Below are 15,039 nucleotides of genomic sequence, written 5' to 3' on the forward strand. Positions count from 1 at the left end.
TCTCTCAGTTTGTTCTCTACTTCTCCTCCCCCATCATCTCAGAAACAAAGTAGGCAGAAGGAGTCAAGAGGGGAAACTAGCACCAATTCCATTGAATTCTACTGCCTGAGCTGTGTTTTATAATAGAAAAGAAAAGCTGTTTTATAACCAAAAAAAAAAAAAAAAAGAGAATGATCCCTTCCTTTCTCTCCCCTCCTCCTCCTATCCTGTAAATCCTACTCCCTCTGGCTTTGGAGAAATATAAAGAGAATGGAGAAGAACCAGGCAGGAAGAATAGAGGGTGGGCAAAACACTCTCGGGTTTCTAAATGCTGAATTAAAAATTTTCAGGGTAGCAATAATCACTCCCTGACACGGAATATCTGACCTAAAGCCATGACACCAATCTTCAGACTGTGTGTCTCTGAGTCTGGCTGCTGTTCCATTGCTTTCAGTAACAAGCACCTCGTAAACCCAAGAGCCACACGTTTTCCCCATCAGAAGTGGTCAGGTGTTCCACTTGTGCTTTCCTAGAATGCAGTGTGATGCAATCTTAGCTGCAGGAATACTGTGCACATCCCTCCTGCAGAGATGGTGTGATGCTGAAGGGTTTTCCCTTTTTCTTTGATGCTCAGCTCTTTAATGGTGGAGCCATTTCTTCAAGGAGAGGAGGTGTCAGCATGTTTATTTTAAAGAAAGGGAAATAGAAACATTAAAGACAAAATATTTTACAAAGGTCTGCAATTTCAGTCTCCTTGGGCAGGACTGGGACAGCCTGTTTCTCTCAGAGACTGAGCTCCTGCAGAAGGCACTGACCATAACCCAAGTCTGAGGTGTTCTGCTCATAAGGAAACAGCATTGAAAGTGTCTCCTTGATGGATGCATGTACATGTAAACCTCTCAAATTAAATGATGATACTGCAAAACCTGCCTAATCCTTCCTGGAGAGCAGTGTGAGACTCCAGATATTTAAATATTTTGGGACCTCAATTTACATATCATACCGATTTTAGCTTTGTGCTACTAAGGAAGAAGCTTAACTCCTCTCATGTCCCTTCTACCTCCACATCTCATGACTCTGTTCTGACTCACCACATCTGGTGCTGAAGAAGAAAGCAGACTCAATTCACCCAGCACCCACCTGCCAAGAGCTTGTGACTACAAATGAGTGAGACATTTTTGTATTTCCTATAAAAGTCATGATCTCAAAAACGTTCCTCTTCTGCTTTTGGGCTGAACTGAGACCTGTAGGAAATCACGGTGGGAATCGAGCCAGAGTGAGAAGACAAGAGCCAGAAAGATGCCTCCAAGAACAGCCACTGTCTCCCTGAGCATTGCTGGGACACCAGCTGCCTCCTACATCCCTACAAGTGCTGTTAATTCTTGAGTTTCCATCTCTTTTAAAGTGGATTATTATCCACTTTATCCTGGTTTATTATTTATTACTTATTACAATATCCAGAAATTCCATCTGGGAGCCATGAAAAAACTTTTCCAGTGAAAAACTAATCAAACCTAGGAATTTTTCCTCAGAATTATTTGGCTTAATGAACGGTTTTTTTCCAAGCAGCTCTGGGTGGGATCCTCCTTCCCCCCAGGCCACTAGGGTTATAGAGAGGTCAGTGCAGAGCCACACTCTGTGCATTGATACCATTCCCATCACAACAGTTCCAGAGCATCTCCCCAGATGATCATTACCTTTTGGCCAAAGCAGCCAAAAAAATTATTCTTATTATTCTTCCTTGCTGTTGCTGAGCTATTCTCACTGCTACTGTCATTCTTGGAAGCCAGAGGCAGACACCAGGACTCCCCTCCCCAGAGCCTGGAGTTGCACAGACAAAAGGATGAGCTTTACAGCTGGAAGAGACAACAGAAGGAGAATGAGAAGACGTGGTGGTTAAACCACGATAATGACACGTTGGTCAACAGTCTGGCAGGCTTTTGTTGGCACCGGGAGTTTTTAGAAATCATAGAATCACTGAATGATGAAGCGTTGGGTGATGAGGCTTGGCTGATTCATTTCCTGCGGGACCGAGTCGTGGGCCAGGAGCTGAGAGGCCTCTGTCCGTTCTGTGTTAGGTCAGTGCTGTCAGGATGCTGCTCCTCGAGAGGGACCACGCAGCTGCAGGAGACACTGCATCCTCAGTACACTCTGCTCAACCCCACGCTCCCTGAGGAGGAGCACGAGCGTCATCTCCAGCCTCCTGAAACACAACGGGCTCCAGGAGCTCCCAGAAGATGCATTCAACCTGCAGAGTCGGGAACTAAGAGGTTCTAGGAATGATCCCCAAAGAGGAGAAGAGCAGCAATCCCCAGCCACAACCTGTCCCATCTACGAGAGCTGTGATAAAACCTTATAGAATAAACAGAGTAGAAGGAATAGAATAGAATAGAATAGAATAGAATAGAATAGAATAGAATAGAATAGAATAGAATAGAATAGAATAGAATAGAATAGAATAGAATAGAATAGAATAGAATAGAATAGAATAGAATAGAATAGAATAGAATAGAATAGAATAGAATAGAATAGAATAGAATATTTCTTTTGGAAGTGACCTACAATGATCCTGTAGTCCAACTGCCAATCCACACAGAGTCAGGAGGTGGCTGGACTGGAGGAATGCATTGCTGGAAAGTCACATTAATACTCTCCATTGATATCTACTGGTGAGGGCTAAAGCAAGTCCTATATCTGATTTCCCATATTTTCCCTCCCTCCCTGTCTCCCTCCCTCTATCCCTTCCTTCCTCCCTCCCTTCCTTCCTTCTTTCCTTCCCTTCTTCTTTACTTCCTTCCCTCCTTTCTTCCCTCCTTCATTCCCTCCTTCCTTCTTTCTCTCTATCTCTCTCTCTCTCTTCCCTTTCACCATAGCCCTTACTCGAAATCCACCACCGTGTGTTTACACTAAAAAATCAGGGGCTAACACACCAATTTCCAGACCAAGTCTGTAATTTACTGATAAAACTTTGTACATTTTGCAGACCTTCTGACCTTTGACATTTCTTTCAACTATGAGCATCTACAAATTTTGGGTGCTCCCTTCCCCTTAGAGGTGAGACAGCACAGTCCTAGTCTTTAATCATCATTTCCTTGCACATATTTTCCTTTACCCACCACTGACCCTGGTGGCCTCTCCCTGCTTTCTGCTGTGAGTTTGAAGGGAAATAGGAGCCTCGGGGCTGAGGAAGGGGAAGAAAAAGAGAGCAGGAAAATCATGTGTCCCTGAATGTGACCTCTTCTGACACGCTGTTGTGAGACACCAGTGCTATAAAATGAAATAACTTGTCATGTACCAGTAACTGGTACATATACAGGTAACAAAAAAGTAGGAATAAGTGGTTAATTGTTGGGTACAAAAGCATTTGTGGTATTGATAATGTAGCTGCAGAAGGTGGTGGGCTGGAAGTCGGGCAATGCCCTTCGGGAAGCATCTTGTGCCCAGTAGGTCCCGAGGGCCCCAAAGTGGCAAAGAACTGGGGGTTTCCCGCAGGTGGAGCTGGAATTCCCAGGCCCCCACTTGGCACCTGGGTCGGGGGGCACAGCATGAGGGGGTCAGCACCCATGACCCCCCAAAGCCCTGCAAGTTCCCCACATGGGGCCACTTGTCTCCTCCTACCCCCAGGGTGAGAGCGCTGGAGACTCTCCCATGACTCCCCCTAAACCTTTCATGTCCCCCTCTGCCCCTCGTGGGGAGAGTTCTGGGGACCCCTCGTGAACCCCCCCAAACCTCGCACGTCTCAAAAATCCCCTCGACGTGTCAGTGCTGGGGACCCCCCGTTAACCCCACAAACCTCTGCTTGTCCCCTCTGCCCCTCGGGGTGAGAGCTGTAGCCCCCCTCCCATGCCCCCCTACATGTCCCCAAAATCCCTCGGAGTATCAGCATTGAGTCCCCCGGTGACCCCCCCCAGATCCCCCCTCACGTCCCCAAAATCCTCCGGTGCATCATCCCCTATGAACCCCCCATGACCCCTCCAGACCCCCCCTCACGTCCCCAAAATCCCCCGGGGTACCAGCGCTGGGGTCCCCCAAAAACCCCCGGCGGGTTCCCCACGGGGGCGTGGCTTCCCATTCATCCCTCTCGTGACGTCAGGGGGGCGTGACCAATGGGAGCGGCGCTGGGGGCCGGCCCCGCCCCATCGTGCCACGAGCACCGCCCCGCGCGGCCCCCTTAAAGCGCCGCCGCCGCCGCCGCGCGTCCGTCCGTCCGTCCGTCCGTCCGTGTGTCCGTGCCTGCCTCCACCATCCCACCCCTCCGCCCGTCCTCCCGAACCATGAGGAGGCTCGTCCTCCTGCTGTGCACCGGCGTGACCTGTTGCATCGCGGCGCGGGGCGCGGAGGCGGGAGGTGGGTGAGCGCGGTCCCACGCGGGACCGGGGAGGGGAGCAGCGGAGCGGGCTGTGCCCCGCCGGGGAGGGCGGGTGGGCTCGGGGGCCGCTCTGCTGACCCTTCTGTCTCGGCTGGGCTCGCAGATGGCAGCGCGGAGCGTGTGCCGGCGCCGGAGGCGCGGGTGAGGTTCGGGGTGCGCTCGTCGCCGGACGCCGATGAGGATGGGTGCGCGATCGCCGTCGGCCAGCACCAGTGGCTGGAGGACTGCAAGTTCAACGTGACAGCCAAAACCTTCTTCATCATTCACGGCTGGACAGTAAGTACGGAGGACCGCGGGCAATGCTTAGCCTGTCCGCTCGGAGCGAGCTGGCTGCCCTGCACGCGGGCTGTGTCTCCAGAGTATTTCTGTTCTGGAATTTCTGTGGCCACCTTGTCCCTGGAATTGTCCAAGGCCAGCTTGGATGGTGCTTTGAACGACCTGATCTAGTGTAAAGTGCCCAAGGCAGAGGAGCTGGAACTAAATGGTCTTAAAGATCCCTTCCAACCCTAACTGTTCTAGAATTCTATGAATATGTGGGATTTGTGAAAACTTTTCATGTTTCCAGCACTATGGTCTCTAAATAGCTGCACCTGAGGTCTCTGAAACAAAGCAGTGTGGGTCAGGCTTAAGAACTCTGTGAAATCACCCAACTCATTCATAACTGCACCAGACCACTTCACAGATATATAACGTGAATGTGTTAAAGGGAACTTGGGATTTTTCCCTGCAGTCCAACTAACCGACCACTATGAATGCAATACTTGACAGGCACGTGCTTAGACTTCCCATAATCATAGCTGGGTGCCCGTGGCCCTGACGTGTGCTACGAGGTCTCCCTGATAAAGGAACAAGAGAGCACACAGACTTTTATCTTTGCCTCTTATCAAGCTTTTTTTCTTCTGCTATTCATGTGGACAAGTGCGTGCCACGAGGGGAATTATCAGCTCTGCCAGGGCTTATACAAACAGTAGTGCCAATACTGGGGAATAATTTTACCGCCCATCAGAATTTCTGGAAGTCTTGAGAAAAAGAGCGATAAGGTGGCATGTAACAAATGCCTCTCCCTCCTGCCTTAAAAGGCAAGTGGCTAATTACAGCCAGAGTCTCTCAAAACCTGTTTTTCTTACTCCATTAGTGCAGTGCTGGGAAGTAGTGGGGCTTGCAGGGGAGCAGCATGCAGCTGGAGCAGAATATGTAAATGATATACAAATAACTTAACTGTGAATGCGTCATCTTGGTCCTGCAAGCTGGAAACTGACACCTGAATCTCTCTCTAGATGAGTGGCATGTTCGAAACCTGGCTGGACAGCTTGGTGTCTGCTCTTCAGGAGAGGGAGAAGGATGCCAACGTGGTGGTTGTGGATTGGCTTTCTCTTGCCCACCAGCTCTACACCGATGCCGTGAACAACACGCAGGTTGTTGGAAAAACCATAGCGAGGCTGCTTGACTGGTTACAGGTAACATGAGTGGAGAGCAGCCTCTGTTGTAATGCTCCATGAGGGACTGTTGCACAAGGGAGAGCCCTCACCAGCTCCAGGGCTCACCAGTGGGGCAGGCTCTGGTGTAATCCCCACCCCAGGGCTTGACCGGGTGCTGGCTCATAGTTGAGGTGCTGCGCTCAGCGCGCGCAAGCAATGCCCTGCTTTCCTGGGAGATGCTGCCTCACAGGTGCTCAGATCAGTCAGTGATGCTGAAGTGGATTTCAGGTTTGAAAGCCCTGCCTGAGCAATGTGAACTCGGGAGTTGGGCGTTCAAAGTCAGCCCTGGCTTGGCGAGAGGGTAGAAAAGGAGAAGGAAAGGCCCGCGGTGCTGTGCTTGGCATCCTGAGGCCACGGCCAGTGCTGAGGTCCAGGGGCAGCTCCCTGGGGGAAGGCTGCTCCAGAGGCTGCCTGAACAAAGAATGTCATAATTCGGGTTGGGGTATGGGCAAGCCACAAGTACCATCCAAAGCATCCTACTTGTCTTGATGAAATACAGAATGAAGCACGCTTGTCTGCCCCCTCCCTCCAATCTCTTCTTGGCACTGGACTTCATAGTCGTGCAGACAGGACCAGTGCCAGATGCCCTGAAAGGCAGGGGGTCAAATGATCATATCTTCTTTTCCTTGCAGGAAAACCCGCTCTTCCAGCTTGAGAATGTGCACCTGATTGGGTACAGCCTGGGTGCCCACGTGGCTGGCTTTGCTGGTAACCACGTCCATGGGACTATAGGCAGAATTACAGGCAAGTGGTTTTTTAAGCAGTCTCTTACCTTTCCTTTGTGGCAGTGAGTTTCCCCGAAGAGGCTTGTTTCCTGTCTTGCTGCAGTGCTGTTTTGGCCTTATTCTTTCAGAAATGACAAGTTTCCTACCTGTGGCAGCAGTGGGAAGCACAGGTCTCTTCACATCAAATGTAGCAGGGGTTCAATGAAAAAACCTCAAGGAGGACAACCTGATCTTGAATCTATTTAGAGTTATGTGGGGCTTCAAAACAAATCCCACTCAAACTCTTACTGTCCAAATCCTATGCCTTTGAGTGATACTGTTTTTGTAATTATAGCTCATAAGCTAATGGAAGTGAGGGCTGCTGGGTACTGTTTGTACCACAGAACGTCTGAATGAAAAAAAAAAAATCCCACAGCTCTAACCACTCATTCTGGAACTATCCAAAGAGTTTGCTTCTAGCTCAAGGGGAAAGCTGATTTCTACAACTCAGGTCATAGTGCAAGGGATTGGATTAAGCATTTAAATGTGGCAATGGCAGTAAGAATTCCACAAAGCCTAGCAATTACTATCTGTATTTAGTTAATCAGGAAAAATAATCACCTAACAGTCAAGTTGGAGAACAGCTCAGGAGTGCAACTTCAGGTTGGGGGTTGAGGCTCAGGGGTTAACAGAACCTCTTAAACCCATCGTGGGATCTCAGATGCAGGGATTACCTGGCTGCTGCTGAGACTGTGTTAGTCCCTCCGTGTGTCCAGCCTGAAAACAGACTAAATGTCTCTCAGGCAGCTTTGTCTGCCAGCTCTCCCTGGGGTGCTAGACCTTGGAGCTGCCTCTTGAAGTACCTCTTCACTGTGACCTGGCAAAGGCTTCTGACAGGTGCTCTGAAGCCATCTTGCTGCTACTATTGGGTTGCATTGCCCCAGAAGTGCTGTGAAGCACTTTATTTGTTCCCTCAGTGAGCCTGTGGTGAAGAGATCTTTGGGGACAGTACTAGCAATGGGGCTGGGACTGCCTGTGCATCAGCTGGTGAGGAGAGCCATATTATCTGTGAAATAACCCAGTTTTTCACCTGGTATCTTGTCTCTGACTCCAGGCTTGGATCCGGCTGGCCCCATGTTTGAAGGAGTGGATCCCAGCAGGCGCCTCTCCCCCGATGATGCCAACTTTGTGGATGTCCTTCACACCTACACGAGGGAAACACTAGGTGTTAGCATTGGGATCCAGATGCCTGTAGGCCACATTGACATCTACCCCAATGGGGGAGACTTCCAGCCTGGCTGTGGTCTGAGTGATGTCTTGGGAGCCATTGCCTATGGGAGTAAGTTCTCTTTACATATTTTGCCTCTGGTCAGTGTAGACTCCTCACAAACTGACTTGGGTTGATGGTGGGGGATGATGTGTTTTACAAAAGGAGAGAAAACCATTTTTTCCTTCTAAACCCTCTGTGCTAGTGGAGATAGTTCCTAGAAACTACACACGGTTTTTTTCTGAAGGAGCAGGTTTTCGCTGCAGCACCTGATCACAAAATGTGGTCTTCTTATGCTGGGACTAGAGTCCTCTTAAAGCTCCCTTCATGGTAGGGACTAAGTGGACAAGCATCTTCCACTAACTCCTTGAATTGCTACTGTTTGAAATATTTGGACCTGGTCAGCTCATGCTGGGCTACCAAAAAGGCTTAGCTCACTTCGCCTTACCAAGCTGCTGGGGGTGAGAAATGCCTAAACCGAGCGTGCCCCTCTCGACTCTTCTTCCCCAGCAATCGGTGAGGTGGTTAAGTGCGAGCATGAGCGGTCTGTGCACCTCTTCGTGGACTCCCTGGTGAACCAGGACAAGCAGAGCTTCGCCTTCCAGTGCACCGACTCCAACCGCTTCAAGAAGGGCATCTGCCTGAGCTGCCGCAAGAACCGCTGCAACGGCATCGGCTACAATGCCCGCAGGATACGGCACAAGAGGAACACCAAGATGTACCTGAAAACAAGGGCTGACATGCCCTTCAAAGGTAGGCTTTCCCTCTTAGGTCTCACCTGTAGGAGCAGCCTCCCAGAGTCAGCGCTGGAGAGGGTGTAGAGGTGGAAGACCAGCATCGCCTCCAAGCTGTGCAGCTCTAGGAGTTAATGTTCTGCTGTTGCCTGGCTGCACAGCCCTGTGGCATTGCTGTGCTCCTTCCTCTGTGTAAAATCAACAGGGCCTGGCCATAAGGGCGCTCTGCCTTTTGAGCAGGACTACAGTTTAAAAGTCATACGTGAGCAAGGCTCAGCCTTAGAGCAGTGTAAGGTCTGGCCAGCCTTCCCCAGAGTGGACCTTCTACTGCTGTTGTGTAGAAGTCAAATTCGTAATCAGTAAGGGCAGGAAAAAAGTCATCAGTGCTCAATAAAGGATGGCTCTGGCTTTTTGCAGCCAGCAATATTTCACATGGAGCAATGCTGAGCAACGTTGTCTCTCAAACTCGGCTCCATCTCTGTTCTCCTCCCCTTTCTCCCCAGTCTACCACTATCAGATGAAAATGCATGTCTTCAGCTACAAGAGCTTGGGAGAGGTTGATCCCACTTTCTCCGTCACCCTGCATGGCACCAATGGAGAATCTGAACCCCTGCCTTTAGAAATGTAAGTAAGCTGCCCTGCTGTGTTTAAATAAGTAAGAAGAGCCCAGGGACTAGACAGGGTGGTAGCATTCTTTTTCCTCTTCTAACACTAGCACTGCGCCCCAGCCTTGCAGCTTCACTTCATCACCATTCAAAAAAACTTTTCATCCAGCAACTTAATCAAAATTTTTGTCTGAGAAAACAATTTGATGTGCCCAGTCCTCTACACGTTAGCCTTCACAGCTCATTGCTGGAGTACTTCCTCTTGCTTTTCCCCTCTACCATTTGGATATAGCCTGAAAGCACCCATGCCTCTGGAGGCATTGCTGACCTCTTTTAGCCTCTCCCAGAAGAAAGACAAGGCATAAAATCCACCTCTGAGCTATGGAAGTATGGCTGAGCTAAACACATGATGCATTGCGTTGAACCAGCTATCTGAGCTCACTTTCTTTGGTGTAATCAACAATTAACTGGTGACGGTTGAACATGCAACATTTGATAAGCTGCAAAGGGCCTCCTGCATGGAACAAAGGAACACCTGGCATGCTTCCATAGCGAAGAAATGCCAAGTCTCTGCCTTTCTTTCAGGCTTGATCTGATTGGCCTGAACGCCACGAACACCTTCCTGGTCTACACTGAGGAGGACATGGGTGAACTTCTGAAAATAAAGCTCACCTGGGAGGGGTCATCTCAGTCATGGTATGACCTTTGGAAAGAGCTGAGGAGCTACTGGTATCGGCCTGTGAATTCTACCCAGGAGCTGCACATCAGACGAATACGCGTGAAGTCTGGGGAAACGCAAGAGAGGTAATAACTGTGCTAGGCTGCACGTGAAGTGACTTGAAACTTCAGCCAAAAGGAGAAATGTTCAGAACCTAGCAAAAAAAAAGTTGGTGTTCCAAACTTGGTATCTTGAGCTGCCTCTCATTTTTAATGTCACCACTCCTTCAAGGTGTAGGGGAGAGGGTCACCAGCCAGCACAAGGTTGCAAACTGAGCTTTATGCAAATCTAGTCACCACAGATCAGATCTGGGGTGTTCTTTTGCTTTATTTAGATACTGTGACATCCCCTGGGGACTAAATTAGCCTCCTTCAAGGTGGTTTAGGTGATACCCGAAGGGATAAAGTGCTAAACACTGAAAACACAGAAACATGTGTGGTCACGGCTATTATTTGCAGGCGTAATGTTCTGATTTGGCACAGCAAGCTACACCTGAAACTGCAACCAGTATGATGATGCCATCAACCCTTAAGCACCAGATCGCTCCTTCTGAGGTCTGGCAGGGGGACTGGAACTAGATGATCTTAAAGATCCCTTCCAACCCCAATCCATATCCTTAGGTCATAGAATTGGCCATAGAATTCTAGTGGAAGATTGCCTGCCATGGGAGAGGGTTGGAACTAGATGATCTTCAAGGTCCCATCCCACCCAAATCATTCTCTGATTCTGTGGTACAGTTTGCAACTGGAAAAGCACTTGAGCTTCCAAGAAGTATTAAATCTGCCAAGCATGTAGCACTGCACTCCCACATCATTGTGCTAACGTTGTTCTGAAGGTAACCCAGATCTGTCAAAGAGCAGCAGTTGACACTGACGAGTTCCCACATTTCTCAGAACTTTAAATAAGCATCACCTATCATCTGAAAGGTACTGTGCATCCTGGTTTCCACACTCTGTGAAACGTAGGGGTAGAAGCAAAGATCCCCAAGTAAATTCTGAAATAGGAAATGAAAACCCATTCAAAATGCTAATGGTGTATCAAGATTGCCTGCGAGATGCACATTAAATCAAACAACCTGTCTTGTAAATGGCTGTTAATCCACATTACTTGTTATTTTTTAATCATGGAGAGAACAGGTACCTTCTCTTGACCTCTGATTCTTCCTCATAGGTTTGCTTTCTGTGTGGAGGACTCCCAGCTAAACAGTATAACTCCTGGCAAAGAGCTCTGGTTTGTGAAGTGCACAGAGGAGTGGCAAAAAAGGTATGGAAATCAGCCAAGAGAAATTCTGTCTGATGCATGTGGCTGTGCTGGGACGAGTGGAGCCTTTTGGGTTCTTTCACTCCTGGAACCTGCTTTTCTTTCAAAAAGGTTAATAAATTCCATCCCAAGATTCACATCTATTAGACTTAATTTTCGTGTGTGCCGTAACTGTTGCTAACCAGGTGGTATTATCCTCCCTCCTGACCTTGGATTGTCAACTTGTACCTTTGCCTGTTTACTACCAAATGAGTGCAGCAAAATCCTTGGTCCTAATTGCAATAGAGGCTAAAATGAGGTGCCGCCAATCCCCAAGATCTGTGTAATAGTGGGAAGTTAAGCAGAGGTATCTATTAACTGCCCTGTAAAACAGGGGGAAGCTGGGAGGAGTGCAGGAAATTGCCTCCAAGATTGTTTCAGCCCCGTAGAAGACCTTGAGCTGCCAAGAAATCTCTTGATTGAAGTTTGAGGTCAACTGCATGAGCAAGGCAGAGCTGAGGACCTGTTGTGGCATTACTGCAGTGACTCCTACGGCTTCATCTCCAGCCAGGTTCAGAATCTCCTCAGGTTCAGGAGGGTGCAAACTCTGCCCCTGCCGAAGCATCTCATCCCTGCTAAACCTTCTGGGGGACTCCCAGGCACCTGGATCAGTCCTCAGGGCATGACTTCCAGAAAGTCTGGTCCCAGCAGTGACAACCTGATTGCCTCAGATGCCTCTGGTTGTGTTTTGAATGAACGAGGCCCTGTTCATTTTTCTAGATGATAGTCTCCCTCGGATGAAGCCCAGCCTTTTGCCCTCTCCTAAAATTTCAGTTCGTAAACTTAGGGCTTTGTCACTTCTAATCCAGAGGACAAAGTGCTTGTTAGGACTAGCAAAGCCCTGTGGAAGCTGAGCTTTGCACAGCCCTCCTGGGCAGCAGATCTCGGCTCAGAAGTGTGAGCTGGTCCCATTCCAGGACCAGTTTTTGGCAGAAACCAGCAAGCTGTGCTACAGACAGTAGCAAACCAATCTGTGAATGAAACCCCTGTGCAAAAACTTGTTGCTCTGCCATAAGTCCCGAAAGATCAAGTAAACATTCCTGCAGGTACAATAAAAGGCTGTTTTGATATGCTACTCGGTAACCCCCATAAAACAGAATTGCTGGCAGATGTGCCCTGCCTGCTTGCTCGTGGAGTGCAGCCTGTGCACGAGGCAGAGGGGCTGAGCTCAGCTCCTGCACACCACTTTTTTTTCTAGGAAATGATCCTTCCTCCCAGAAATGACAAGCGATTACTTGCTGCTCAGCTCTCGGTTTCTGCCAAGTCAGTGGAATATTATAGTTCCCTGCTTGGAGACTGGGACTGCAAACATCTGTCCTCTCCGAATGGAGCTGCACAGTCAGAGTAGCTCAAGCCCTGTAATTTCTGTTTGCAGCCCACATAATGTCTGCTTCAGGCTCTCGCTGAGTAGCTACTGGGCAAAGTGTGGCTTTGACAGAGTAAAATACCAGCCTGTACTGTCCAAACCTGTTCTTAGCACCCCAGAGGTTCTCAGAAATTCTTTGTTACTCCTGTTAACTTCTGCATTTAACTAAGTTTTTTTTTCCCTCTCTACTTTTTCCCAGATCTGTCTCAAATCTGCTCTGAAGACTTCCATAAAGACTCACAGCCAAGCAACCTGGATGCGTGAAGACCACGCAGGTGGCAAGATGCTCTGGGAAAAAAATCTGGCTTGGTAGCACTTAAAGCAACTAGCTCTTCAGGAAAAAACAGTTTGGATTGGGTGCAAGAAACTGAGGAGCAATTGATGGACTTTGGTCCTAGACCTAGAATAACTAAAACTCCATCCTCCCTTTCCCAAGGAGCCTGGTTTGTGTATTTAACCTTACCTTGACCTGTTGCACGCTGCATTTTTCCCGCCCTGCTCCCATTAACCAGGACTATGGATGAGATCTTCACACACCCAGACCTCAGCAATGATCTTCTGGTCTGCCTGCCAGTGGAGTTGAGAAGATAAATAACCACGCTAACTGCCCACCAGGCTGTGGGTGACAGGGCTGCTGAGAACAAATCATCCCCTGGTGCAGGAGTTACCGTGGGTCCAGTAGCACTGTGGGGCTGTGGGAAGGTGTGACCTGCACAGGTCAAGTGCGTGGGGTTGTTCAGGGAAGGGGTGGGAATAAGCACAATGCCACTTAACTTCAAGTTGTCTTTTGCTTGCCTTAAAAATAGCCCGTTCCGTGTCTGGCTGATACCGAAATCTCTCTGTATTTACCTGATAGGAAGGTAGTGCTCTGTCCTCCCTGTGCCTGGGGCACAGCACGGTGCAGGTGTGGTGGTGGTGGTGGTGGCAGCTGCTCCCTGGTCAGTGTCTGCAGTGAGGCTGCCCAGTCACGCATGGGGATCCCTTTCTAAGAGGCAAAGAGCAGCTGCCCTCCTGCTGACCGTAGGGGATGGAGGAGCGAGATGCACCGCGCTGCTTCAGGAGAGCTTTGCACCAGTCCTTTTAGCTGCTGAGGACACATTCCCTTCTGCTCAGATGCTGTTGTAGTACCGATGCGTAATTAAGACCTTATTTTTTAGTAAAATATTTAAAAGAGCCAAACAGCCAACATCCTGCCCTGATTGCTACGACGTCCCGGTTGGAATTGGAGTCCCTGGTGATCTTGGCTTTGCTTTGAGTTTGGCAGACTCTACAGCTGTCATGTTTGCTACAGCAGAGTGGACCTTGTCAGAGGTGAACTAGGTTTTGTTTTGCTTGGTTGGGGTTTTTTAGTAGTGGTGTTTTTTTTTTTTTTTTTTTGCTTGGTTTGCTTTTTTTTATTATTTTATTTTATTTTTATTTAAGCTTTTTTTTTTTTTTTTTTCTGAGGAGGATGGTGTGACAACCCTTGAGCTTTTGGCATGCAGAAAGCCAGTCTCAAAAATGGTGTTGCCAGGTGGTGCACTGAGTTCTGAAGACTTAGCAAGTCCTTCTGAGGCCTGCAGATCTCTTGAGTTTTTGTAGAGCTTCAACCCAACCAAAGCAAGCACATTTGGGGATATTTTTTTTTCCATGGTTTTATGCAAAGGCTTCAATAACTGAAGCCTTTGGTAAGTGTCTGTGACTTGTCACCGTGCCATACTTAGAGCAGTTTCAAAGCCCTATTTGTATATTGTGGTTTTTGTATGACTTAAAACATAATTTATTTCTCGTATTGTACATATGTAAACATTTTTAAACATTTTGGTTTTAAGTAACAATTTTTATAAGCCTTAAGACAAAAAATAAAGGGCTCTGTAAAAATAAGTGAAGTCTTGTTGTTGATCGCGGAATTGTTTAGGTTGGAAAAGCCCTCCAAGACCGTCAAGTCCAACCCTTCCCCCAGCACTGCCAAGGCCACCACTAACCCATGTCCCCAAGTGCCACATCCACAGGGCTTTTGACTCCCTCCAGGGATGGGGGCTCACCCCTGTCCTGGGCAGCCTGCAGCCAGGTAGGTGCCCTTAGCCAGCACCTCCTGCTGACTCCTCCAGGCTGTGTTGCCAAGGTCAGGGGGTTCTCTCCATGCACCCACCACTGAGTGCCTCCTGTCACTCCCTGCCTACACCTGCTTTGCAGACAGGCCCACCATAGGAGAGGGGGCACAAGGACATCCTCCAAGCTGGGGGGGTTCACCTGCAGAAGGGAAGGCTCCAGGGAGACCTGAGAGCCCCTTCCAGGGCCCAAAGGGGCTCCAGGAGAGCTGGAGAGGGACTGGGGACAAGGGATGGAGGGACAGGACAAGGGGAGATGGCTTCCCAGTGACAGAGGACAGGGTCAGATGGGATACTGGGAAGGAATTGTCATCTGTGAGGGTGGTGAGGCCCTGGCACAGGTTGCCCAGAGAAGCTGTGGCTGCCTCTGGATCCCTGGAAGTGTTGAACTCCAGGTTGGATGGGTTTTGAAGCAACCTGGGATAGTGGA

At 49.0% G+C, this 15,039-nt stretch overlaps 1 protein-coding gene across 1 annotated transcript; it reads left to right on the forward strand.

The window, feature by feature from the left end:
• The first annotated feature begins 4,186 nt into the window (after positions 1–4,186).
• On the forward strand, positions 4,187–14,360 carry LIPG (lipase G, endothelial type). Its single transcript, XM_050329547.1, has 10 exons — positions 4,187–4,326; positions 4,452–4,624; positions 5,626–5,805; positions 6,459–6,570; positions 7,645–7,869; positions 8,308–8,550; positions 9,035–9,155; positions 9,722–9,940; positions 11,025–11,117; positions 12,719–14,360. Exons 1-10 carry the CDS (start codon positions 4,254–4,256, stop codon positions 12,738–12,740), a joined length of 1,461 nt encoding a protein of 486 aa, XP_050185504.1. The 5' UTR covers positions 4,187–4,253; the 3' UTR covers positions 12,741–14,360.
• The last annotated feature ends 679 nt before the right edge of the window (positions 14,361–15,039 follow it).

Source organism: Myiozetetes cayanensis, unplaced genomic scaffold, assembly GCF_022539395.1.
Source record: "Myiozetetes cayanensis isolate MyiCay16 unplaced genomic scaffold, myiCay2020 scf4, whole genome shotgun sequence".
Taxonomy (NCBI): Eukaryota; Metazoa; Chordata; class Aves; order Passeriformes; family Tyrannidae; genus Myiozetetes; species Myiozetetes cayanensis.